We start from the raw sequence: 27,968 nt of genomic DNA, 5'->3' as shown, positions 1-27,968 counted from the left end.
TACATACGAGGGGAACTCCGGGGTAAATTTGACATTTACCGGGGTAAATCCGGGGTAAATTTACCACAGGGGTAAATTAATGAAAACGGTATTTGGGTAAATTTAAACACCCTTTTGAAGATAATTAAAGGTTCATGAAAAAAACATATACAGTATATATTTAAAAAAAGGCTTGCCCTTTGTCAACCCATTTTCCCCTCGCAGGGGGTCATAAGCCACCATTTTGTTTCAGCTCAAAAATGCCTCGTCTTGGAATCATGATGAACTCAGACTAATTAAAGTATATAATCAAAATCTGTTTTTGGATTTGACGATCAGAGAATGTGGACTGATTAAGTTTCAAAATCTTCAGTGAAGTCTGAAAAAAAAAAAAAAAAAAAAAAGATTCTTATAGACCTAACTAAGCATATTTACATATTTGCTTTAAGCAGGCAAGGCTGTGATCCGTCCTTCTCCAATTTTACACAAGAAAATGTGAAATTGCCAAAGTATTAAACTTAAGTTTTTCTACTGTTCAAAAATGATATTGAATGAAGAAAATATTAAGGAATGTGCCAAAAGTGTAACCACCGAATGCAATGAGGGTGATTAACCAGCAGGATTACCGCAAAGGTGCGGCTGGCTTCCTCGTGGGGAAATCTCTGGCGTTAGGAAGGCTAAATATATTAAACAAGCGTTACGCCTAGGTCCCCCGTCGGGGAAGTGATGTGAGTTGACAAAGTGGAAGATGCAGAAAACATGCTATGATATGATATTTTGCTCACAAGGTTCAGACATACATGGAGGCGGCTATCTTGGATTTTGACGTGGGACCCAATTTTCAATAGCGTTCTTCCTTATGCCGAGATACACCCACACACCAGATTATAAGTTGGTACTTCGCTTATTTTTCAAGATATTCCGCTCACAAGGTTCAGACATACATGGCGGCGGCCATCTTGGATTTTGACGTGGCGACCCAATTTTCAATAGGGTTCTTCCTTATGCGTAGATACACCCACAAACCAGATTAGAAGTTGGTACTTCGCTTATTTTTTCAAGATATTCCGCTCACAAGGTTCAGACATACATGGCATCAGACACATGGTGGTGGCCATCTTGGATTTTGACGTGGGTTGCACCCACACACCAAATTCGAATGCGGTCCTTCGCTTACGCATGCACGCACGCCCGCAGGCATGCACACCCGGACGGACGGACGGAGGGGAAAACCATAGTCCCCCTTTCGCTCCGCGGTGCGACGGGGGACAATTAAAGGTCGAATTAAAAGAACGATTAATATAATGGAAGGACTAAACTGAGTAAAGCAATGGGACAAGTAATCTATGGATTAAAGAGAGAACTGGAAAATACTAGCAACAGTACCCGCTCTACGGGCGGGGCTTCAATTGGGAAGCCCAAATGAAAAGGTAAAATATCAGAAATTGAAGGCTTTTTTTATTTTAAACGATTCATATAAACATAAACATCCATTGAATCATATCACACGCAAATCATCAAAATCTAAACAGTACATGGCTAAACAGTACATGGACGATCACGTACGTCTCGCGTCTCGCTCGCTCTCATGTTGTCCCGATAAATGATCCTTCCGCAGGTTCACCGACGGAAACCTTGTTACGACTTTTACTTCCTCTAGTCTAGACAGTCAAGTTCGCTCATCTTTTCGGTGCACCGGCACGAGCCGAGAACGGCCCGTGCAGGGGCTGATCCGTGGATCTCATCAAACCATCCGATCGGTAGTAGCGACGGGCAGTGTGTACAAAGGGCAGGGACTTAATCAACGCGAGCTGATGACTCGCGCTTACTGGGAATTCCTCGTTCGTGGGACACTGTATCAAGCCCCAGTCCACATCACGGATGGGGCTCAGCGGTTTACCCGAGCCGAACGGCGAAGGGCAAGGTACACGCTGGCCCGTCCAGTGTAGCGCGCGTGCGGCCCCGGACATCGAAGGGCATTAAACGTTCATTAAAGGATTAGGCCAAGTAAAAAAAAAAGTAAAAAAAGTTTCTCGTCCGGACTTTTTTGAAAAAAGGAGGAGGGAGGCCCTTACTATTTACTATTTTCATTGTTTTCGATATTTTTTTCCAAGATGGCTGCCATGAATTGAATGACCACTGTGGCTGACTTAAAGATTCTATAGTTTGTCCAATGTAATGTGAAACATGCCAGTGTTGATTGTTACCGAAAGGCCTGCAATTTCATTTCCAAATTAGCAAATAAATATATGTTTTAACATACGAACGTATGCTTACACACACGAATATCGTCATATTCCCTACTCAAATTTGTACCATTAAAAGTATGAAATGCAAGATTTTTACACGTAAATTGCACTTGCCCAGTGCACAACCGCTGCGAGAATTGACTGTCTTTAGCACAAAGTGTCTGCGTTAAGCCTAGCATGTATTAACCAGGAAGTTCCGTTAGAGGGCGGGATCCATAATAGTTCAGATCATCAATGCACAAGATACGATCATCAAACGCCCGGAAACGGCAAGTTTTAGACCGAGTTTCTTTGCAAAACGATTTTTTTTTAAACAAGTATATATTAAAAAAAAATAGTATTAAATAGTAAATAAAAGTAGGCGGCGACCAAAAAGGAAGCGGGCGGGGACGAGAAACATTTTTTTTTTTTTTTACTTGGCCTTACGAAGTGAAAAACATTACGAAATTACGTTCACACCGTCACGTCAAACACTACCGTGAACACATACATCGTCACAACATCGTCACAATGAGAACATCGTCACAATGAACGTTATGCGAACGCGAATGTTATGCAGGAGTCCAAACCTGAGAATGCTGGAGACCAAAGCTGAAATTGGGAAAACTAAATAGCCTATTTTACTCCCAGGGGTCCCGGGATTACCCACCCAAAATATCTTTGCAATCGGTTCAGCAGTTTTTACGGTACCTTCGAACAGACAGTCGGACATTTGGTGAATTATAGTAAGATTGTAAAAAATATTTTAATTCATCTACTCTGCAAAATTTCCAATCAGTTTTTGAGGGGTCGCACTACCCCGCTCTTCCTCTCCACTCGCTGCCCGAGTGTATATTGACATGTGGTGAGGTGTCGCTCTCCTCCACCCCTCCTTTCTTCCTCCCTCCTCTCTCCCCATCCTCCCTGCCTGAGTGTATCTTGACATGTGGTGAGGTGTCGCCCTCCCCAACCCCCCCCCCCCACCCCTTCTTTCTCCCCCACCCCCAACCCTTCCCACCCTCCCACCCTCCCATTCCCCTCTTCACACCTCCTCCCTGCCAGAGGGTACATTGGCATGTGGTGGGGTATCACTCTCCCCCAACCGTCCTTTCTCCCTCCCCCCACAGCCCCCTCTCTCTCTCTCCTCTCCTCACCCCACCTTACCCCTCCCCTCAGTATTCCCATCAGTAAAGTGATGGGTGGTATTTGCTAGTATGTATGCATGTGTAATAAGAAAAAGGAAGGATGTGCAAATCATGTCATTCCTTAACAGTTAAAGCATTTCCACCACCCTAAGTTCAACAACCTCAATAGCTCGGTCTTATGACTACACTGTCTGCGCTATACAGACAATACAACTTTACCTTCTCTGTCAAGCCTTTCCAAATATTCCCAATTTTTGCTTTCCCTTTCCCTTTCCCAACAAATAAAAAAGGAACGATAATCAAGTGCGTCAAACAGAAATCTCTGAATTACCTTTAACTGAAACCTAAAAAGCTCCTTTTCTACAACGAAAAAAAAACCAAAACAAGGTTACACGTCATGAAATTCGTGTCAGGAAGTACAACAAACGTAAACAATAATTCGTACAAACAAGCATCTTTGCAGTTTTGCACTGCAAAACTCTCTTCGCAGGTGTCCATTACTACCAATTAAAGCCGTCATAATAGTGTCAGTCACGCACACCATGCAATTTGGCCCCAGATGCGAGGTGAACCTTCAAAATCTTTCAAACCATCAATGTCCTACATTAAAAAGAACACTCAATAACCGCAGTGCAGCAATGTTGATTGCAGCCACAAATAACCACAAAATAACAAATAACCGCAGCCACACTCCCCACCCCTTCCCATGCCTCCTCCCCCCCCAAGCCCTCTCCCTCGCACAGATCTCCCGATGTCCCTGCTCCTCTCCGGCCTTGCTCCCCCAGCTCTTTCTGAGCTCTGTTCCCCAAATATTCCTACAGGTCGCACAAGATCTGCCTGCAACCCTCGTATGGTTAAACTGCCAAAATCAAGACTCTCTGCTCACCTTCACTCCTTCATTCCTCTGGAACAAACTCCCCCACTCCCTTCAATCCCACTCCTCCCTCCAGGTCTTTAAAACAGCTGTTCACCACCATCTCTTATCTTCCCCCATCCAAAACCTTGATCTTTTCTACCCCCACCAATTTCACCCCAATTCCACTTTTTTTTTGAAATACCGACTTCTTTCCTGGAAGTCCTTGCAGTATCCTTGTGTTTTATACTTCTCCCACCCCCCACCCCCCACCCCTTCCCACACCGCCTCCTCCCCCCAAGCCCTCTCCCTCCCACAGATCTCCCGATGTCCCTGCTCTCAAATGTTGTGTTTGTGCTTCCCCTTCTCTCCCCATCTTGTCTACCGCTCCCCTTATATGTTTTGTGTGTCTGTTTGATTTTTTGTGTGCTAAATGTTAGCTCTTTCACGAGCTTCGATCCTGTATACAAAAAAAAAGCAAAAAAAAAAAAGCAGCAATCAAATGTTGTTGATTGAACTTTCAAACGTTGTGGGAAAACGTTTCATTGTGGTAGTTTGTGGTGGTTCTCGGGTGCGCTAATGATTTACAGAAATCGTTACTGTTGGACATGCTCTTATCTTCTTTGAGCATAAACAAAGAAAAGAGAAGCCGAGCAACTGTAATTACCGGAAGGGTTGCAGGTCGGCATTGCGCAATCCAGGTGAGGCTCGGGACGGAATATGCCAAAAGTCAGTTTACCATGGCATGCAATCGTTAAGGGCCAACCATCCATGCACCCTCAGGACACGTCAGCTTGAAGGTTGCCACCATTTCCAGATGGAATAACAGACATTTCAAGGTGAGCCCACAGGACAAAGCTCAAGGGTGTTATTTCCACGTGGGCTAAACCACACAGCGACCCAAAACAACCGCTGCAGCGCCTCGTCCAACATCTAGGTTTACATTTGAAGAATTGATGGATCGAATGCCTCGCACTACTAAACAAACAGGCCATTCCCACGTCATTGTCCCTTGTGACGCATCTCTTCTGGCAATCAGTCAACAAACCCTGCACCCTCCACAATGGACCTTTGACAGCAATGACCTTAGCCCTCGATCGAGCAGATTCCTTCTGCTGATAAAGAGGTCACTGAACATTAAGTAGTGACAAGATAATTAGGAATTCAGAGGTAACATTCCAACAAAGTCCTCTTCATAGGAGATTTTCGAAATCGTTACTCAAATTTGCCACATCTCGATTATTTCCACTAATATGCTACAAAATTCGTATCAAGAGGATTTTCATAAGAATATGCATGCAATCACAAAGCAATTTACCGAACAACAATCAGCAAAGAATCAATGACGAGCCAATCGTTCTGCTTCAATAAGACAAACAAGCTCATGCAAGAGATCAAATTTGATGATGAATCGCACAAAGGCAAACTGTGATCACACCATACAACAAGTCTGATGGAGTACGCTGCACAAGATGTGCACACCAATATGTGGAAATGCTCTTCAACAATGAACCAGAAAGAGTGGGGTGCAACACCAGAAGGGGATTTGAAATGACCATGTTTGGACCTATAACTTGGGGAGAAAAAAACAACAAAAAAAACAGCAAACATAAAAATCTTACACACACTTACACACACACTTACACACACACTTACACACACACACACACACACACACACACACACACACACACACACACACACCAACACACTACCAAACAGGGCTCTTGAGACTGCTCACCAGCAAATAGGGTCTTGCCCATCAACATCTCAGCAAAGATGCATCCTGCAGCCCACATGTCGATTGCCTTGGTGTAGTTGTTTGGAGACAGGAGCAGTCGGGGTGAGCGGTACCACTTGGTTACCAGGCCCTCCGAGAGGTACCCCTACAAGGAGGGAAACAGCGTGCGAGGTCAAGGGGCAGGGCCAGCCTCCTACCAAGATAACTCACACAAACCGGGAGTGCAAAGACTATGAACCCAAACTGGGCTGAATTTTAAAAAACAGAGAAAAGTACCATCAAATTGCCAAGATTAGTGCTACAAGTTCGCGTGTCGTACACACGCACGCACAACCAACGTCATTGGAATTCCAATAAGATAAAGGTGAGTTAATACTCAAATAAAGTAAGTGATACAAGCACTCAGATCCTGACAAAACTCGACGTTCTTCATCAAGAACGCACATTAACCACAAGATGCTAGTAATGAAACTTCACGAGGGCTCAGAACTCAGAAGACTGGATTATGCAACGAGACTGCAGGCCCAAGAATTGTGAATCAAATGCCGCAGTGTGCACGTCCATGTCAGAGAGATGATAATGTGACGAATGTGATGACCATAATGTGACGAACATTATGGGGGCAACGCCGCCTGGCACAGTCAAAGTCGAGTATGACGCAAGGACATGGCTCATTGGCTCATGGACAATGCAGAGAGAAGTCAGGGAACAGGACACGCAAATACACATGACACGCCACACGCCACACACGTTGAGCAAGAAGTGTACTAGCGTGATCATTTAGCCCTTTCGTGCAAATGTCAGCACAGCACTGGGCTCAAAGCAACAGCAGATTTAGGAGACCTGGCTGGTTTGGGAGTTGGGGGAGAGGAGCTGCAGGGAGGGGAGGACAAGCCTCAAATAAATTACAACGGAACGATAAATTACAAACAAAATGGCTCCACGCACCACTTCTCGGCCAGATGGACTTCCGACAGATGCTGCACATGTCGACAATCGGACGAGCCGGTGCAAAACACAAAGCGATTAGTGCAGAGCACGGTTTGAACCACCACAGAGCCTTAGCGCTGCCAGGTTGGTTAAAACCACCGCAAAACCACAGAGTGCGACAACAAAAATAATTCACTTTAACAGAGAAATCTTCACGCTCGAGTTACAGGAAGAACCAACAGGAAATGCTAATGTAGAGTACAGAAAACCATTAGACCATTTTTCCTTCATTACCAAGATATGAGGGCCAGTCAACAAGTAACCTTAAAATATTTTTCACAATTTGTTTATTGCATGTAAATGTGTAACTGTGTTATTTTTCAACATAATCTCCATTGCATTCAATGCATTTTTTCCAGCGCTTTACTAAGGCCAGGATTCCTCAAGAAAAAAAAATAAAATCTTTTGGCTGCTTGTGTAGCCATTCGTGCACCGCCTCTTGGACCTCTTTGTCGGAACGGAAAGTGGTACCACCAAGCGTCTCTTTAAGTGGCCCAAAGATGTGGTAATCTGAAGGGGCGAGGTCTGGCGAGTAGGGTGGATAAGGAAGACACTCAAAAAGCAGATCCTCGATTATTGCAGCTGTTATCCTCGGCAGTATGGGGCTGAGCATTGCCATGCTGCAGCAAAACACTGGTAGTGAGTCGTCCCCAACATTTTGATCCGATTGCTGGTTTCAGATGATTTTTAAGGAGGTCGCAGTGTGATGCACTGGTGACTGTGGTCCCTCTAGGCATGTAATACTCTACAAGTGGGCCTCAGCTATCCTAGCAGAGCGTCAGCATCACTTTTCCAGCGGACGGATGTGTGCGGAATTTTCTGGGCTTCTGTGAAGTTGAATTGCGCCACTCTTTGCTTGACCTCTGTTTCTGGCTGAAAGTAGTGGACCCAGCTTTCATCCCCAGTCACTTCGTGCTGTAAGAAAGTGTTGCCTTCTGTTTCGTAACATCGCAGAAGTTCTTCACATGCGTCCACTCGCCGTTCTTTCAAGTTCGGGTGTGAGTTGTCTAGACACCCACCTTGCGGAACCACAGCACGTTCTGAATGACATGGTATGCTGAACCATGGCTAATGTTCAATTCGGAGACCACTTCATCCAGCGTAATGCGACTTTTTCCCTTAGCACGCGCTCACCTCCTGCAACCATTTCTGGTGTCGGTTGTGTGAGGCCGGCCCGAGCGAGCAGCATCTGCCACACTGGACGCTCCACTTTTAAACTTCCTGTCCCAGTCGTACACTTGCTGCATCGATAAATATGTGTCACCATATTGAATCTTCATTCTGCAATGGATTTCACTGGGATTCATACCCTCACTTCCCAATAAACGGATGACAGAACGTTGCTCGTCCCTGATGCATGCTTTTAAGGGAGCTGCCATCTTGGAACTGCTCTACTGCCATCATACGCTCAATGTTGCCAGATCTAAAACAGGCAAAACATGACTCTTACCCATAGATATAACATATGTCGTCTACAACTACACACACGACATTCTTGAATTTATATCACCATTTTAAGGTTACTTATTGACTGGCCCACATACATTGTACCAGTCAAAACTAGAACGGGCACTCAGTAGAGCGCATACCTTCGCCGCAGCTACTGTTCTGTACTTGGCATGGGAGTGTAGGGAACAGAACAACAAAAATACGATTTTGACCTTTTCGTGACCTTGACCTTTGACCCGATTGCTCCCAAAATCTAATCAAATGTGTCCCGTATAATAACCAATCATCCCACCAAATTTCATGCAATTCGGTTGAATACTTTTTGAGTTATGCGAATAACATACACACACACACACAGACATACAAATAAATACACAGCGATCAAAACATAACCTTCCGCTTTTGCGAAGGTAATGAAAATGTCACCATATTGGATGTGAAAAGTGCATGGTAAATGCAGAGATCAAGTTCTCCAAATAGAAAAGTGTAATATTGATGCTAAAACTGATCTTTGCATTAATTTTGGTTATCCTTGTGGATCAAGTGACTACACTAGATTGACCGGTAATAAGTTGGCTGGTTGGTATTTCCTCTGGCATGAGGAACAATGCATTGCACGCAGGTAACCAGCGTTCCGTGCATGGTAATATAGTTGCTTCCGCTGAAGTGTAGCGAACACAATGAGATGTAAGTGGAGGGTGGAAGGGGAGATGTAGGGAAGGTTGTTGTTGGTTGCACATGAATTGGGACATTCAGATGGAAAAGCACCAAGCTGTTGCTCGCAGCAGAGAATTAGGCAAAAGTACTTTCTACAATTCACGGCCTATTTTGTGTACATAAAGTCCTGGGTCACATCTCAACGGATGAATATGACAAGGTCAAAATGAGTTGTGCCACTGTGCATCAAGGATGTGGTAACAACAGAACGATGATGAGTAGCTATCATTGACTTTATGAACTCTTCAAGAGGCCACCGAGCCAATCAGTGGTTTAAGTGCAATGTCAGCCATACATGCATTATGGCACCAAGATAGAGCAGGAGGAGGAGAAGCATGACTAATTAAATATTGTTGCGAATATGGAATTTGGCCTCCATATCCGCTTGTAAATATTCCCCTATTTTCTCCAATACTCCCCAACTTTCCCCAATCCCCCATTCCCTAGTCCCATTGCATGTAAACAACAATCAGTAGAGCCGACCTTCCCCTTATTCCCCCATTAAATGTCGTGCCCAGGTCCACCGCACCACACGTAGACAACTTTCGGACATCTTCCTAGTTATTCTTAATCTATGTCAGTTAAGGCCTCGTTTCCATTAATTATGACTCTTCGTTGCACCAGAATGTGATTATATGGCATCAGTAGTGAGTTTAGGACCTTTCCCATACCTCCTCCCATCTTCTTCCCCAAACAACAACAATAACAACAACTACAACAACAATTACAACTACAACTACGACTACAACAACAGAGGGGCGGGGAGTGTGCGTCCTCACACCGGCTCGATTAGCGCCATTGACCACGCGCTCCACGGGGTTACCACGAAGGGGCTCCTTGTCAGCTCCTCGTCAAGGGCGGAGCCTGGTAAACCCCCCGCACGCACCCAATGAGAAGCAACGTGCCGATTCCACGAGGCGGAGCTAACGAGCCGAGGGCGTGTCACTCCCCGCCGGATATACGCGGCCACGCGCCGGATGTGACGTGAGATGCGCCTCAGCTTGGAGAAAGAACGTCGCCTTCCGAGCGCTGTGACCTCCCTGCATCTCTGGACCGGACCGAGTCGATTCTGCCTTGAGCCAAGAGTGCACCTTGAGCCATCGACTGCCTGCCTTTCCTTGCCATCAATCCCCGTGTGAGTCAGCCTTTTGTCCCGTTTATCTGTCGTCTGTTGGGGTTAATATAAGAGTGTGTCTAAGTGCTTGTCTTTCTATGCTGTCCCTCTTGTAGTTGTAATCTAACCTTCCGCCTTAATATAACCTCCTCCGGAGGTCTTGAGAACTGAACCCCTGGTGTCGTATTGTGTTATTGTAATCCAGCCGGGTGTCTTCTTTTTCTTATTGAGCCAGCATCGCGCGACTAGTCAACGTTCGGGCACAATCGGGTAACTTGTGCAGACGTGGTCATACCATAAAACCGCTCGGTAAATAACATCCAAGCCACGTCTGTAACAATATCATGATATATATCGCCTTTCGCCCGATCTCTCAACATGGTGAAGAATCACTGAAAAATTAAATAATTCGCGTATCCGAATCCATATTCAGATCTTTACCAAAATGGAATCGATTTTTTCTTGTCACACACCCAACCTGTCCACCACGTGTGGTCCAAATCCGTCCATAAATTTTTAAGATATCGTGCTATACCTGTATATCGTTTTCGGCCCAATCTCCCAATAGTGACGAATCACTTAAAAAAATTATTCTAGATGAATCCGAATCCGGATCTTCACCAAAATCTAATAATTTCGTCCTCGTCACCACATACATAACCTGTCCACCAAGTTTCGTCCGAATCCGTCCACAACTTTTTGAGATATCTTTTTCACAGACAGACAAACATAGACAGACGTGAAACGGAGGTAAACAGAAACTTGCACTCCTGCACAACGGAAGGAATGGGAGACCTTAGCATCCTACCAATCTCCCCCATCTGCAGTCTTGGTGGGAAAGGGAAGTGGGTGTCCAGTGACATTTACAAACAATTTATTAATGCCGCTTTATTTTTAGTGGCCAGACCTGAAAAGGTTTATGGTTAGACTTGTCATTTGAGGTGTCGACCGCATTCAACAAGCCAAGAACGTCCACTGAACCAAATGTTTCCCAAAAAAAAATGGAGAGAGAGTGGAAAAAAAAACCGAGTTTAAGTCTGCGAGATTGATCTTCAGCAATGCCGAACCAACAGCTTTGTAACAATATTCCAGGTCTCCCGCTTTTTGGGTGGTACGTGGAGTAAATCTGTGCAATATGAAAGCGAAATCTTGAACGTATTTTGAAATGTCACGTACATAAACCAAGTTATGAAGATGGCTGCCATGGCAACAGAATTCAGCCAATCACAGCCGTGATCTAATCGGGTCGAGATAATGTCATGAGGAATAGATATCTGCAATATGAAAGGTAAAGTTCAAAAGTTTTTGAAATGTCGTGGACACAAAAGTACATGGACAGATCAGTCGGTCGGTCGGTCGGAGCTCATTTTAATGTCAGTTGGAGGGGTGGGGGGGACAAAAAATAAATGGTTTCGAACATCGATTTCATTCATTCATTCATTCATTCATTCATTCATCGATATGGTCAGAAAATAAATAAAATGACATGCTGTTCCCGATGTACAAGCATTCCATTGCGACAAACTCCCCGCAGAATGCGCAATCATGCAGGGCAGACACGCAACGCACGTGAAGAGGTGTCGTTTCGGTCAGGGAGATAAACGACGTTCAACGAGGTTCATCTTTAACAGCAGTCGACTTGCAATGGAACCGTTAACACAGCACATCTCGTGGCTCTTACAGCTTCACGGTAAAGATTCCCATTATCAAGCTCGACGCGTGAAGGCTCACCGTGCGTGGAGCTTCACCGAGTACACGGGAATCCAGTAACGGATCTTCAGTGCAAGAAATGCCAATGATCGACGTGTGATGTAACACTCAACGTGGCAAAACCATTATGGATCAGAGAGCCATAAAAACAAGGGTGAGCGGAGCGGGCTGCGCTTTCAAAACTTTTGCTTTCGTATCAATTTGCAGTTTGAAATGGAAATAATTAAAAAGAAATTAACCCAAAGTGACAGAGAGACAACAGCTAGCATGGATGAAGCAGAATTATCACATCAACACAAACCCAACGGGACATACTCGTATGAGCCGACTGTGCACAAAGCATAGCAAGCGAGGCCTTGTTAGGTTGTACCTTGTGGCAATAGTGTGGGTCGAGGACGCGGGCGAGACCGAAGTCTCCGATTTTGAGCAGCAGGTCGTCCGTGTTCACAAAGAGATTGGAAGGTTTGAGGTCACGATGAAGAACGTTGGCCGAATGGATGTATTTGAGGCCTCGGAGGAACTCGTACATGAACAGCTGTGCGTGTTCCTCGGTGAAGGCCTCGTTGTGCTCCAGAAGCTGACCTAGGTCGGTCTCCATGTACTCCTGCATGATGTAGATGCAGTCAACATCCGTCAGCATGGACGTGCCGCTCCCTGATGACAAAGAGAAGAAAACTGTGACTACAGGAAATGTAGCGATGTTATTTAATGAAAATAAAGCTTTTGGTCGCAGTAATAAGAAAAACTGGAAAAACGTAATCCATACGCAAAATAAAGATCACTTCTGCACTATTTGCGAAACTGTCATAAAGCTAATCTGAAATTGCATATTAAATTTAAAAAAAAAAAAACGTTTTTTATTTCCAACCGAAGTCGACCTAAACCTCGGCCAAGAGGATAGATGAAATGGGAATCTGAAGATAGAAAAATGTAAGAAATGGCGGATCGGAGGGCGGCCGCTGCTTTCGACCCAACTCACCACTCAAATCACACTTTAACGGGATGGTCGTGCCGCATGACGTCTTGACCTCAAACACACGAATCACATTTTCATGGTTGAAGCGTCGGATGATCTTGACCTCTCGCAGGGCGTGTTTGATGCTGCGTCCGCCGCTTAGAGCGATCTTTTTGACGGCGACGCGTTGCTTGGAACGCGTGTCGATAGCCGAGAAAACCAGGCCGTTTCCACCCATCCCCAGCGGCTTGATATCGACATACGAAGGACCAAGGTCGACGCCGTGGAGGCTCACCAAGCTGCAGAACTTCTCCGCCATTGTGGTGAAAAAAAACAATTTCCTTGGTCTTAATAGATATTCTCACTTTCCAATGTCCGGCACTTTTTCGACCCGATTTGTACTCAGGTCGAGGGAAAAAAACAACAGCAGCAACAAAAAGTACAAACGTCGAACTCCTAGGTCAATCGAAGCGCGTTGCCCTGATGGGAAGCAGGAACTGATCTGCTCACAATTAAAAAGTAAACTATTGCAAATGAAAGAAAATTAAAAATAAAATTTACAAGACGGGTGCCTTGGAAAAAGCCAAATCAGCTTGTGTGCGGAAATGGAGCACATCAAGAGCAAGCAGAGCGTGCTCCACAAATGAAAATAAAATTAATATTCCTGAGAAACATTCAAAGGACGTGTTTGCATGAACTTCTTGAAGGCATTATGAAATGGTCCAATTTCCGACAAAACGAGCAACAGACTTCTCCGAGGTAAATGGAAAGGTGCAGAGTTCAGATTTCGCAATCCTCGTCAGGAGTCGGCTTGGAAAGGCTCCTCCACGAGGTTTCCTCTTCTAATTATCAGGTGGCTCCAATTCACTGCATTCACACTCAAAGCAGTCTTCCATTGTATGGTGTTCTGCTCTAAAGGAAAAACAAAATGGAGGGGGTGAGGAGAGGGGGGCGAGGGGGAGATTAGCTGCAGCCAAATATTAATACATACCAGAAAAGACAACCACAAATAGGGGTTGGATATTGTTGTCGAGGGCACAAACAAGTGATCAGCATGAGCACCCTCCAAGGGCTATAGTTCAGTGAGCGACACGGGACCCTACCGACCCCTCGCCCACCCCACCAAAAAGGCTAATCCGGCAAGCAGCAAGGCCGCAACCCCTCCATATCGGGAAGATTTTGCATAAAAAAGCGACATGGAGCAAAAGGAAAACACGAGAGAGAAGCGTTGCCGTGGCCCACTGGTGTGCAGTTACCAAGCGGAGGATAAAAATAATAAATCAAGTCGTTCCAAGTTCAGTCATTTATACTTGCTTATGACTATACAGTTCACGTACTGGTCTCAAATTACATGAGGGACAGAAGTAGCGAACATGCATCACCTTGAACATGGGGGGGAGGGAGTGGAAGGGAGGAGGGTAGAAACCAAACAAACCCAAAAAAAAAATTAAATTAAAATAAACGAGAGGGAGAAATGCTTTGCCATACACGTCCCCTACCGGTCCCAATGGATGCTCTTGTTCCACATATACAGTAGGACAAATTGTTTTAGGTATGCAAAGCTACAGAATACGTTGCAGTGTCTGAAACTTGTCATAACAAAGCCATGATGTACCAAGTTCCGGTTGAATATGTGAAAAGGTAAGGGGGAAAGAAAGTCTGGAAAACCACAGGTGGGACAGACAGACGGTGAGCAAACCTATCGTCCCCTCCGGTGAAACCGGTAGAGGAATAATAAATAAAACACAAAAGAGCCCAAAACAGGGAATCTGATTTTGCACATGATGACGGTCATGACCAGCACATGCAGGACATGCTCAATGGTCACCTGCAGCGTGAGTTAGAAATGAAGAGGTGAAGTCACAATTTCATTCATTCAGACAGAGGTGCATTTGTTGGAAACCGGTCCAGGGTGGGGTAGAAGAGTGTGGCCAAAGAGTGGGGCCAAAGAGTGGGGCAGGAAAAGGTGTGAGGAAAGTAGTCATTTAAACTCCAGCTTCTCAAGGTTCATCAAACGAACAAAAACGCCACACAAACTTAAAAACAAGGGATCTCGGAGCACCGCGAACACACAAGGTATGCACAGATTAGTTAAACACGGCCCATGGTGCACACCTCACACCTACCTGTCAAACGTAATGACGTATCAAAGGTTTTCACTTTGCTTTCACGACACACTACAGCAAACCTATTGTGCCCTCATCCGCTCCATGTCTCCCTTTGGAAACTTCACATCTGGAGAGACGGTCCCGGCTCCGTAATTACACATTCCCATTCACCTGGTCAAGGTGTGCAGGAACAATGGAGCACTGTGTAGTTTTCCAACACAAGTTCGCACAATGTGCAAACAAAGGACTGCAGGCTTTGAGATCCCAGGAAAAGTGGGAAAGGAAACCTGGAGGACATTGCGATGACATACCTGTTTCATTTCGTTCAAATTTTAGAACGGTAACCTCGTCTTTTGAACAGGTAAACCAGGATCCTTCCCTGTGCTGATCAGGATGGACTTCAAAACGACAACAAAGCAACACGGTATCCACATTCCACCACAACGCTCCACCTGTACCGGTACCCTGAAACCCCCACCACCCATCATCAACCGGTGATGACGCCGAATAACCACCACCAACTCATCTCGACCATGACGCACACCCTCCATCTCCAGCACAATTACTACTACGACTACTATTAATACTCCTTCAGCCATGACATGACACACCCAGAACCACCTCCACGAAGTGACGCACAACGACAACCAGCACCACCCACAGGCCACATCCCATGACGCACATCAACCACCACCCCGAGCCCGTGATGCCGACTAGCCCTCCACAACCGCCCTGGTTATGAACACTACTAAACAAACCACAAGGTTCATCCACCACCACCACCACCACCACCACCACCACATCATGACATGACATGCCATAGCACACATCCTCATCATCCGCTACCACTACTACCACTACTACTACTACTACTACTACAACAACAACAACAACGGCCATGACACACATCAACATCAACATCATCCACTACTACTACTACTACTACGGCCATGACATCCTGAACATCCTCCACTACTACTACTACTACTACTACTACTATGGCCATGACACATCCTGAACATCCTCATCCTCCACCACTACTACTATACTACTACACTACTACTACTACTATACTACTATACGACTATACTACTACTACAACAACGGCCATGACATCCTGAACATCCTCATCCTCCACTACTACTATACTACTTCTACTACTACTACTACTACTACTACTACTACAACGGCCATGACATCCTGAACATCCTCATCCCCCACTACTACTACTACTACTACTACTATACTACTACACTACTACTACTACAACAACGGCCATGACATCCTGAACATCCTCATCCTCCACCACTACTACTATACTACTACACTACTACTACTACTACTACTACTACTACAACGGCCATGACATCCTGAACATCCTCATCCTCCACTACTACTACTATACTACTATACTACTATACTACTACTACAACGGCCATAACATCCTGAACATCCTCCACTACTACTATACTACTTACTACTACTACTACTACAACAACGGCCATGACACATCCTGAACATCCTCATCCTCCACTACTACTACTACTACTATTACTACTACTACTATACTATTACTACTGTACTATTACTACTACTATACAACTACACGACTACTACTACTACTACTACTACTATGGCCATGACATTCTGAACATCCTCATCCTCCACTACTACTACTACTATTACTACTATACTATTACTACTGTACTATTACTACTACTACTATACAACTACACTACTACTACTACTATGGCCATGACATCCTGAACATCCTCATCCTCCACTACTACTATACTACTATACTACCACACTACTACACTACTACTACAACAACGGCCATGACATCCTGAACATCCTCATCCTCCACCACTACTACTATACTACTACACTACTACTACTACTACTACGGCCATGACATACTGAACATCCTCATCCTCCTCCACCACCACTACTACTACTACTACTACTACTACTACTACGGCCATGACATCCTGAACATCCTCATCCTCCACTACTACTATACTACTATACTACTACTACAACAACAACGGCCATGACATCCTGAACATCCTCCACCACTACTACTATACTACTACTACTACTACTACTACTACAATGGCCATGACATCCTGAACATCCTCATCCTCCACTACTACTAGTACTACTACTATACTACTACTACTACTATACTATTACTACTGTACTATACTACTACTACTACTATACTATACTATTACTACTACTACTACACTACTACTATACTACTACTACTATTACTACTATACTATTACTACTGTACTATACTACTACCACTACTACTACTACTATACTACTACTACTACTATACTACTATACTATTACTACTACTACTACTGTACTACTACCACTACTACTACTACTATACTACTACTACTATACTACTATACTATTACTACTACTACTACTGTACTACTATACTATTGCTACTGTACTATACTACTATTACTACTACTACTACTACTACTACTATACTACTACTATACTACTACTATACTACTACTACTACTACTATACTACTACTATTACTATTACTATTACTACTATACTATTACTACTGTACTACTACTACTACTACAACAACAACGGCCATGACACATCCTGAACATCCTCAACTACTACTCGTCATAACGTACATCCACCACTACCATCCTGGCCATGATCACCCCACCATAACCTCCACTACAAATCCAGCCATGATGAACACTAGATACCACTATTACTATTATATTAGTTTTAGTATTAAACGTCACTACCCTGATCGTGATGCACTCAACCCGATCGTGGCCGTGAAAGGAAAATTACCATTTCCTTTACTTCCTGGAATACCAATCGTATAAACAAATGACTCGCTCCCTATTGCCCGAATCACTGTGGCGTCACCCATTGAGAAAACGAGCCGAGGAGACAGTTAACCACCAGTACCCACCACGAGTCCAGTACCCACGAGTACCCACCACGAGGCCACCTCCAGTACCCACCACGAGTCCACCTCCAGTACCCACCACGAGTCCACCTCCAGTACCCACCACGAGTCCACCTCCAGTACCCACCACGAGTCCACCTCCAGTACCCACCACGAGTCCACCTCCAGTACCCACCACGAGTCCACCTCCAGTACCCACCACGAGTCCACCTCCAGTACCCACCACGAGTCCACCTCCAGTACCCACCACGAGTCCACCTCCAGTACCCACCACGAGTCCACCTCCAGTACCCACCACGAGTCCACCTCCAGTACCCACCACGAGTCCACCTCCAGTACCCACCACGAGTCCACCTCCAGTACCCACCACGAGTCCACCTCCAGTACCCACCACGAGTCCACCTCCAGTACCCACCACGAGTCCACCTCCAGTACCCACCACGAGTCCACCTCCAGTACCCACCACGAGTCCACCTCCAGTACCCACCACGAGTCCACCTCCAGTACCCACCACGAGTCCACCACCAGTACCCACCACCAGTACCCACCACGGGTCCACCACCAGTACCCACCACGGGTCCACCACCAGTACCCACCACGGGTCCACCACCAGTACCCACCACGGGTCCACCACCAGTACCCACCACGGGTCCACCACCAGTACCCACCACGGGTCCACCACCAGTACCCACCACGGGTCCACCACCAGTACCCACCACGAGTCCACCTGCAGTACCCACCACGGGTCCACCTCCAGTACCCACCACGGGTCCACCTCCAGTACCCACCACGGGTCCACCTCCAGTACCCACCACGGGTCCACCTCCAGTACCCACCACGAGTCCACCTCCAGTACCCACCACGAGTCCACCTCCAGTACCCACCACGAGTCCACCTCCAGTACCCACCACGAGTCCACCTCCAGTACCCACCACGAGTCCACCACCAGTACCCACCACGGGTCCACCTCCAGTACCCACCACGGGTCCACCTCCAGTACCCACCACGAGTCCACCTCCAGTACCCACCACGAGTCCACCTCCAGTACCCACCACGAGTCCACCTCCAGTACCCACCACGAGTCCACCTCCAGTACCCCCACGAGTCCACCTCCAGTACCCACCACGAGGCCACCTCCAGTACCCACCACGAGTCCACCTCCAGTACCCACCACGGGTCCACCACCAGTACCCACCACGGGTCCACCACCAGTACCCACCACGAGTCCACCTCCAGTACCCACCACGAGTCCACCTCCAGTACCCACCACGAGTCCACCTCCAGTACCCACCACGAGTCCACCTCCAGTACCCACCACGAGTCCACCACCAGTACCCACCACGAGTCCACCACCAGTACCCACCACGAGTCCACCTCCAGTACCCACCACGAGTCCTCCTCCAGTACCCACCACGAGTCCACCTCCAGTACCCACGAGTCCACCTCCAGTACCCACGAGTCCACCTCCAGTACCCACCACGAGTCCACCTCCAGTACCCACCACGAGTCCACCTCCAGTACCCACCACGAGTCCACCTCCAGTACCCACCACGAGTCCACCTCCAGTACCCACCACGAGTCCACCTCCAGTACCCACCACGAGTCCACCACCAGTACCCACCACGAGTCCACCACCAGTACCCACCACGAGTCCACCTCCAGTACCCACCACGAGTCCACCTCCAGTACCCACCACGAGTCCACCACCAGTACCCACCACGAGTCCACCACCAGTGTCCACCACGAGTACCCACCACGGGTCCACCACCAGTACCCACCACGAGTCCACCTCCAGTACCCACCACCAGTACCCACCACCAGTACCCACCACCAGTACCCACGAGTCCACCACCAGTACCCACCACGAGTCCACCACCAGTACCCACCACGAGTCCACCACCAGTACCCACCACGAGTCCACCACCAGTACCCACCACGAGTCCACCACGAGTACCCACCACGAGTACCCACCACCAGTACCCACCACCAGTACCCACCACCAGTACCCACCACCAGTACCCACCACCAGTACCCACCACCAGTACCCACCACCAGTACCCACCACACACCACCAGTACCCACCAGTACACCACCACGAGTACCCACCAGTACACCACCACGAGTACCCACCAGTACACCACCACGAGTACCCACCAGTACCCACCAGTACCCAACACGAGCCCACCACCAGCACCCACCACCAGCACCCACCACCAGTACCCACCACCAGTACCCACCACCAGTACCCACCGCGCACGGCACCACCACCCAAGTGGTGCCTCAAGTCAAGTCCCGAACGCGAACAAAGTACTCACCGCATTAAAAAGATACTTCCGAGGAGTGCGAAGCAGTGCAGAATAATCACTCGTAACAAGGACAAGATACTTAGTGAAACATTCCTGAATACGAGCCGCCCGATGTAAACCAAAAACAACAATGGCTGCAGTGCTAAAAGTGAATCACGTCAATGAAAAAATAAATAACAAAACTCCAGAATATTACAAGCACGAGTCTCTGACGTCGGACAAACGGTCCGTATTGTGCCTGTGTGTGTCCAACTACTGAACACGCGGGAAACCAGCTGGGAACACACGTGACTCCACAAGCCACGCCCTCTTAAACGTGTGACGCCCACTCACAACACGGGTGGTGTTTGCGACGTCAGAAAAACGTCAGAACAACGTCAGAACGCCAAGCAGCAAAACGGAAAGTTTTCTTTGTTTCTTTCGGAACAATTAACAGATTAAAAACGAACAATCTGTCGAGCAGCAAATGAAATAATGTAAAATTGACTCCTGAAAACATGACGTGTGTTCTTCCTTGTGATGTCAATATCACATGCCCTTTCACAACACTGTCTCAAGTTTCTTTTTGCAACAAAACGATGTGGAAGCACAACCGAGAGAGATGACACACGACACAGATACCGTTGGATTTTTTTGTCTTTCATTACAAACAAATGTTTCAAACCAGAAGTGTATATCAAGTCATAAACAATTCCATGTTGAGATTAAATCTGTTAAAAATAATGAAAAATGACAAAATCAGTCTTGATGTACATACTGTGCCTTACACGAGTACTGTGTTCATGACGTCCACCACCATCTGTTTGTTACTTGCGAAATCTGTCTGTCTGTCTTATTTAGGTGTATGCATGTCAATCGCCGACAGGTTACAATTTCATGCCGAGAAGTCTATTGATTTATGACGTCAAAGGGTCAACATAGGTCAAAAGCCATCACCTTTGTCGAACTTCTAAAATCATCAATTTCCATCCAGTTGACTTGACATTTGAGGAGGATTTACATATTTGGTCAATGAATTCAACCACCAAATATTTTTAAGGTCAAATTTGTTTTAAGGATATTGCAAGTATCGTGCTCTGTCGATTCGATTTCGGTTCAGGTTCAGATTCAGATGCAGATCCGGCCTATCAGTGGGATACAACATGTAAACTGTTCCGCCTGGCAGAGATATGTGCTCCACCGAGCACCACTCTTTACTTTGTTCTTAATTTTCAAGATGTTTCTTGTTAATAATAACACTATGTTTGCGCATCTTGTTAATACCAATAACGCTAACTTTGTGCATCTTGTTAATACCAAAAACGCTAACTTTGCACATCTTGTTAATACCAATAACACCAACTTTGCGCATATTGTTAATACCAATAATGCTAACTTTGTTTATCTTTTTAACAATAACACTAACTGTGCATCTTGTTAATACCAATAACGCTAACTTTGCACATCTTGTTAATACCAATAACGCAAACTTTGCGCATCTTGTTAATACCAATAACGCTAACTTTGTTTATCTTTTTAACAATAACACTAACTGTGCATCTTGTTAATACCAATAACGCTAACTTTGTGCATCTTGTTAATACCAATAACGCTAACTTTGTGCATCTTGTTAATACCAATAACGCTAACTTTGTGCATCTTGTTAATACCAATAACGCTAACTTTGTGCATCTTCTTAATACCAACAACGCTAACTTTGTTTATCTTTTTAACAATAACACTAACTGTGCAACTTTCTTAATAGCAATAACGCTAACTTTGCACATCTTGTTAATACCAATAATGCTAACTTTGTGCATATTGTTAATACCAATAACACTAACTGTGCATCTTGTTAATACCAATAATGCTAACTTTGTGCATCTTGTTAATACCAATAACACTAACTGTGCATCTTGTTAATACCAATAACACTAACTTTGTTTATCTTTTTAACAATAACACTAACTGTGCATCTTGTTAATACCAATAATGCTAACTTTGCACATCTTGTTAATACCAATAACGCTAACTTTGCGCATCTTGTTAATACCAATAACGCTAACTTTGTTTATCTTTTTAACAATAACACTAACTGTGCATCTTGTTCATACCAATAACGCTAACTTTGTGCATCTTGTTAATACCAATAACGCTAACTTTGTGCATCTTGTTAATACCAATAATGCTAACTTTGTGCATCTTGTTAATACCAATAACGCTAACTTTGCACATCTTGTTAATACCAATAACACCAACTTTGCGCATCTTCTTAATACCAACAACGCTAACTTTGTTTATCTTTTTTAACAATAACACTACCTGTGCAACTTGTTAATAGCAATAACGCTAACTTTGCACATCTTGTTAATACCAATAATGCTAACTTTGTGCATCTTTTTAACAGTGACACTAACTGTGCAACTTGTTAATACCAATAACGCTAACTTTGTTTATCTTTTTAACAACACTAACTTTGCGCATCTTGTTAATACCAATAACGCTAACTTTGCGCATCTTGTTAATACCAATAACACTAACTTTGTTTATCTTTTTAACAATAACACTACCTGTGCATCTTGTTAGTACCAATAATGCTAACTTTGCACATCTTGTTAATAATAACACTAACTGTGTGTATCTTTTTTTACAATAACACTAACTGGGTATCTTGTTAATCTTACTATAATTCACTAAATGTCCGTCCGTCTGTCTGACTGTCTGTCTGTCTGTTCAAAGGTACCGTAAAAACTGCTGAACCGATCGCAAAGATATTTTGGGTGGGTAATCCTGGGATCCCCAGGAGTAAAATAGGCTATTTCGTTTTCCCAATTTCAGCTTTAGTCTCCAGCATTCTCAGGTTTGGACTCCCGCATAACATTCGCGTTCGCATAACGTTCATTGTTCTCATTGCGACGATGTTGCTTTCCCGGGTGCCGCGCGATCGGTGCAGCCGTTTGTGCGGCACCCAGGAAAGCAACATGTCTCCATCGATCGCTAACAGATCGCTGTCTCCATCGATCTTGCCAAGGCCGTAACAGCTATCGGCTCAAAATCCTTTTAACTGTTGATTTGGTACAGTTACACGTTTCGGGAATTTGCTACACGTATCGGGAGTACATACGACATAGCGATTGTGAACACGATTATCGATCACGATTCACGATCACGATCATCACGATCATAGTGTATCGATCACGATTTGAAACACGATGGATTAATATTTACCGATATGAACAGTGATGTGGCTTTTATTGAAATTCTAAAGATACTGTTTAGATTTTGATGATTTGCGTGTGATTTGATTCAACGGATGTTTATATGAATCATTTAAAATAATAAAAACCTTCAACTTCTGATATTTTTCCTTTTCATTTGGGCCTTCCCAATTGAAGCCCCGCCCGTAGGGCAGGTACCGTTGCTAGTACCAATAACACCAAGTTCACTGCTTGAATAACAATATTAAAACTTTGTGCACTGCGTTAAATACAACTAGAGCGAAGTTGATGTTGCATCATCACAAATCCCCACGCTTCCCACCTCAAGCAAAGGTGAAAGAGGACGACAAAAAGTTCCCTCATTAATGACCCAATATCAAATTTTGAGTTAAAAATGGTTTCCCCCATTTTGAACCCTGTGACCGCCCCGGAGTCAAATCCAATATATTGTTGCATATTTCATGCGTCCCCCAATATGAATTGCATATACAAAGTTTCGTTTTAAATGTTTTAAAATGTGTCCGTTTGACGGAAAGATAGAGACCCGATTATAATATCCCCCCGTTTTTTTCTTTTTCTTTCAAAAAGCATTGGGATAATTACACAAAATTTATACACTTCATAACAACGAGCAAAGAACCCATCCTTCCGGACAGGTTAATTCCCCCACTTTTAGGATGTCTATGGATATTTTTGTATGACTTGTAATACCGGTGGTCACCAGGTGGTGCTGTGCGATACACGTTTACATCGACAAAATTGGGGTGCTCCCCACAATCTGAAACTCCCCCACCCAACATCCCAAACCATGAGACGTTTTTACCATCTAAAACCTTCCTGTGTACTCAGTGAGGACAACTACCAGTTTCCAGCTCATTCTGTCCAGCAATTAATGAGTGCATGGTCGTCAAAAAAACACACAGAATTCTTCTTCTTCTTCTTCTTTCGGATGCTGCACAAGGCTGCGGGGCGGGGGTAGCATCATTGGCTGTACCGCTGATGCAACACCCTCTGCAGATTAGGCAGGAATTTGTAATTCGCTCATGGTGCCAACGATATCTCACCTACTCTTACACAAAGGACACCGTGGGGTCTTTAACGTCCACCAACTAATGCTGGCACATCGTCCATCTGAGGGATGGCACTCAGACGAATGCCCCTGCCTGCGAAACACCAGGACGACAGTTTAGAATTGAGCCAGGAATCGAACCAATGCTTGACAGCTTAGAGGTAAGTGTGCCTATCTCTAGGCCATCCTGCCAACCCGGATAGACACGTATTGAATAAGACAACAGGACTGGACTATGAAATTATACGATTACGCTACTTTGTGCACATAACACCTACTTTACACACCATGTTGATAACCATTACACCACCTTTGGGTGCAGTGTTGGTGTTATTGTTATTAACATGGTATATAAAGTTAGTGTTACTGTTATAATCAGTGTAGCATGTGAATAACAATAACAACTTGTGAAATGCTGTTAAATACAATTCCACCAACTTGTGCACTTGTTAAATAACAATTACACTAACTTTCTGCATCATTTTAATAACACAAAGTGGTGAAGGTGATATAACAAGCGTTACACCTAGGTCCCCCGTCGGTGAAGTGATGTGAGTTGACAAAGTGGAAGACGCAAGATGGCCATCTTGGATTTTGACGTGGCGACCCAATTTTCAATAGCGTTCTCCCTTATGCGTAGATACACCCACACACCAGATTAGAAGTTAATAGTTCGTTTATTTTTCAAGATATTCCGCTCACAAGGTTCAGACATACATGGCGGCGACCATCTTGGATTTTGACGTGGCGACCCAATTTTAAATAGCGTTCTTCCTTATGCATAGATACACCGACACACCAGATTGGAAGTTGGTACTTCGCTTATGTTTCAAGATATTCCGCTCACAAGGTTCAGACATACATGGCGGCGACCATCTTGGATTTTGACGTGGCGACCCAATTTTAAATAGCGTTCTTCCTTATGCATAGATACACCCACACACCAGATTGGAAGTTGGTACTTCGCTTATGTTTCAAGATATTCCGCTCACAAGGTTCAGACATACATGGCGGCGACCATCTTGGATTTTGACGTGGCGACCCAATTTTAAATAGCGTTCTTCCTTATGCATAGATACACCCACACACCACATTAGAAGTTAGTAGTTCGTTTATGTTTCCAAGATATTTCGCTCACAATGTTCAGACATACATGGCGGCGGCCATCTTGGATTTTGACGTGGCGACCCAATTTTCAATAGCGTTCTTCCTTATGCCAAGATACACCCACACACCAGATTGGAAGTTGGTACTTCGCTTATGTTTCAAGATATTCCGCTCACAAGGTTCAGACATACATGGCGGCGACCATCTTGGATTTTGACGTGGGTTGCACCCACACACCAAATTAGAATTCGGTCCTTCGCTTACGCATGCATGCATGCATGCACGCACGCAAGGACGGACGGACGCACACACGCAAGGACGGACGGACGGACGGCGGACGGACGGACGCACGCACGCACGGACGGAGGGGAAAACCATAGTCCCCCTTTCGCTCCGCGGTGCGACGGGGGACAACAATCTTATCTCCAAAACAAAACCAAATGTACTCTGCCAGTCCAGCTGTGCTAAGCACCCCAACAACATCCTCCTCTTCCTCTTCCCACTTACCCAAAACTGGGACTACTGCCAAAACGGTCCATGTAGCACTGCAACCCTCGTCTCCATAACGTTTTCCGAGAACCGTGAGTTCACGATTGTTCCCCAAAATGCCACCACAAGAGTGATTCAATAGAGTATAAACAGTGCTTTCAGAAAGTATTCACACTCCTTTACTTTTTTCACATTTTGTTGGTTACAGTCTGAATTTAAATTGGATTAAAATAAGATTTTTTTGTCTCTGATCTACACAAAATACTCCATAATGTCAAAGTGGAATTTTATTTTTAGAAATCTTACAAAATAATTAAAAAAATTAAATACAGGAATATTTAATTCACATAAGTATTCAACCCCCTGAGTCAATACTTCGTAGAAGTGCCTTTTTTTTTTTTTGTATACTGAATCGAGGCTCGTGAAAGAGCTAACATTTATTTCACAAACAAATCAACCAGACAAACAAAATATATAAAAAGAGGGAGCGGAAGACAAGATGGGGAGAGAAGGGGAAGCACACAAACACAACATTTGAGAGCAGGGAGATGTGTGGGAGGGAGAGGGCTTGGGGGGAGGAGGCGTGAGAAGGGGGGGGGGGGTGGGAGAAGTATAAAACACAAGGACACCAAGGACTTCCAGGACAGAAGTTGGTATTTCAAAAAAGTGGATTTGGGGTGAAATTAGTGGGGGTAGAAAAGATCAAGGTTTTGGATGGGGGAAGATAAGAGATGGTGGTGAACAGCTGTTTTAAAGACCTGGAGGGTGGAGTGGGATTGAAGAGAGTGAGGGAGTTTGTTCCAGAGGCGGGAGAAAAGAGGCATGAAGGAGTGAAGGTCAGCAGAGAGTCTTGATTTTGGCAGTTTAACCATAAAATGGTTGCAGGCAGATCTTGTGCGACCTGTAGGAATATTTGGGGGACAGAGCCCAGAGAGAGCTGGGGGGGGGCAAGGCCAGAGAGGAGTCGGTAGAAGACGGAAAGACCACCAACCTGCCTGTGAGACCACCAAACCCACCTCCTGTGAGGAAAGACCTCCTGTGTGAAGAAAGACCACCAACCTCCTGTGAGTGAGTGAGTGAAAGGCCCTTGGAGTTAGCTTCATCGCCGGGAGATTCCAATGATTCTGAACGCTTTGGTTTCAACAGCGTGAAGACGAGCTAGGTGTGAGGCAGGAGCACCAGCCCAGAGGGGAGAGCAGTATTCCATTGAGCTGCGGATGAAAGCCCTGTATGTGGTGAGGAGCTCAGGCGTGCCAAGGAAGGACTTCGCACGACGGAGAATTCCCAGTCGGCGACTGGCTTTGGAGGCCAGATTTGAAATGTGGTTTTCCCAGGAAAGATCATGGCAGATAGTGAGACCCAAAAGCTTGAGTGACAGAACTTCTTGGAGAGGATTATTCAGAAAGTGGATGGGAGGGTTGTCCAGTCGGTCTTTTCGGAGAGACATCGTAAGAGCGTGAGATTTGTCAGGATTGAAAGACATGTTCCACTTGTTTGCCCCGTCTGTGATTTTGTCCAGGTCTGCAGAGAGTGAGGAGGTTGCAGACTGCCGATCTGAGGGATGAGGAATGGAGCGACAGAGAGTAGAGTCATCAGCAAAGAGATAGAGAGGATTTTCAAGAGAGTCAGAGAGATCATTGATGAAGACCAGAAAAAGCACAGGGCCCAGAACACTGCCTTGGGGAACTCCAGCCTGAACAGGAAGAGGAGATGAGAGAAACCCATTCAGGGCCACACGTTGACTACGACTCGAGAGGAAGTCCACCAACCATGCGTGGAGATTACCATGGATACCAAAGGAGGAGAGTTTGGTGAGCAGAGCGCGCCAGACCGTATCGAAGGCACGTGA

At 45.3% G+C, this 27,968-nt stretch overlaps 1 protein-coding gene across 8 annotated transcripts in view; it reads right to left on the bottom strand.

The window, feature by feature from the left end:
• Positions 1 to 27,968, bottom strand: part of LOC137421532 (mitogen-activated protein kinase 4) — a 41,478-nt gene that overhangs the window by 7,819 nt on the left and 5,691 nt on the right. The window contains exons 1-4 of one of the 8 annotated variants that reach the window (XM_068107685.2): positions 20,267 to 20,520; positions 12,906 to 13,788; positions 12,297 to 12,580; positions 5,947 to 6,091 (exon numbers count right to left, since the gene is read on the bottom strand). In XM_068107685.2, the coding sequence (XP_067963786.2) occupies positions 5,947 to 6,091; positions 12,297 to 12,580; positions 12,906 to 13,200 (724 nt within the window). In that variant the 5' untranslated portion in view covers positions 13,201 to 13,788; positions 20,267 to 20,520. Of the gene's footprint in view, positions 1 to 5,946; positions 6,092 to 12,296; positions 12,581 to 12,905; positions 13,794 to 15,007; positions 15,695 to 20,266; positions 20,521 to 27,968 lie in introns of those variants that run through there. The other 7 variants (XM_068107683.2, XM_068107680.2, XM_068107681.2 and 4 more) reach the window with 7 other exon arrangements.

Source organism: Myxine glutinosa, chromosome 2, assembly GCF_964187855.1.
Source record: "Myxine glutinosa chromosome 2, kmMyxGlut1.1, whole genome shotgun sequence".
Classification (NCBI taxonomy): domain Eukaryota; kingdom Metazoa; phylum Chordata; class Myxini; order Myxiniformes; family Myxinidae; genus Myxine; species Myxine glutinosa.
This window is presented reverse-complemented; position numbering and strand designations above follow the sequence as displayed.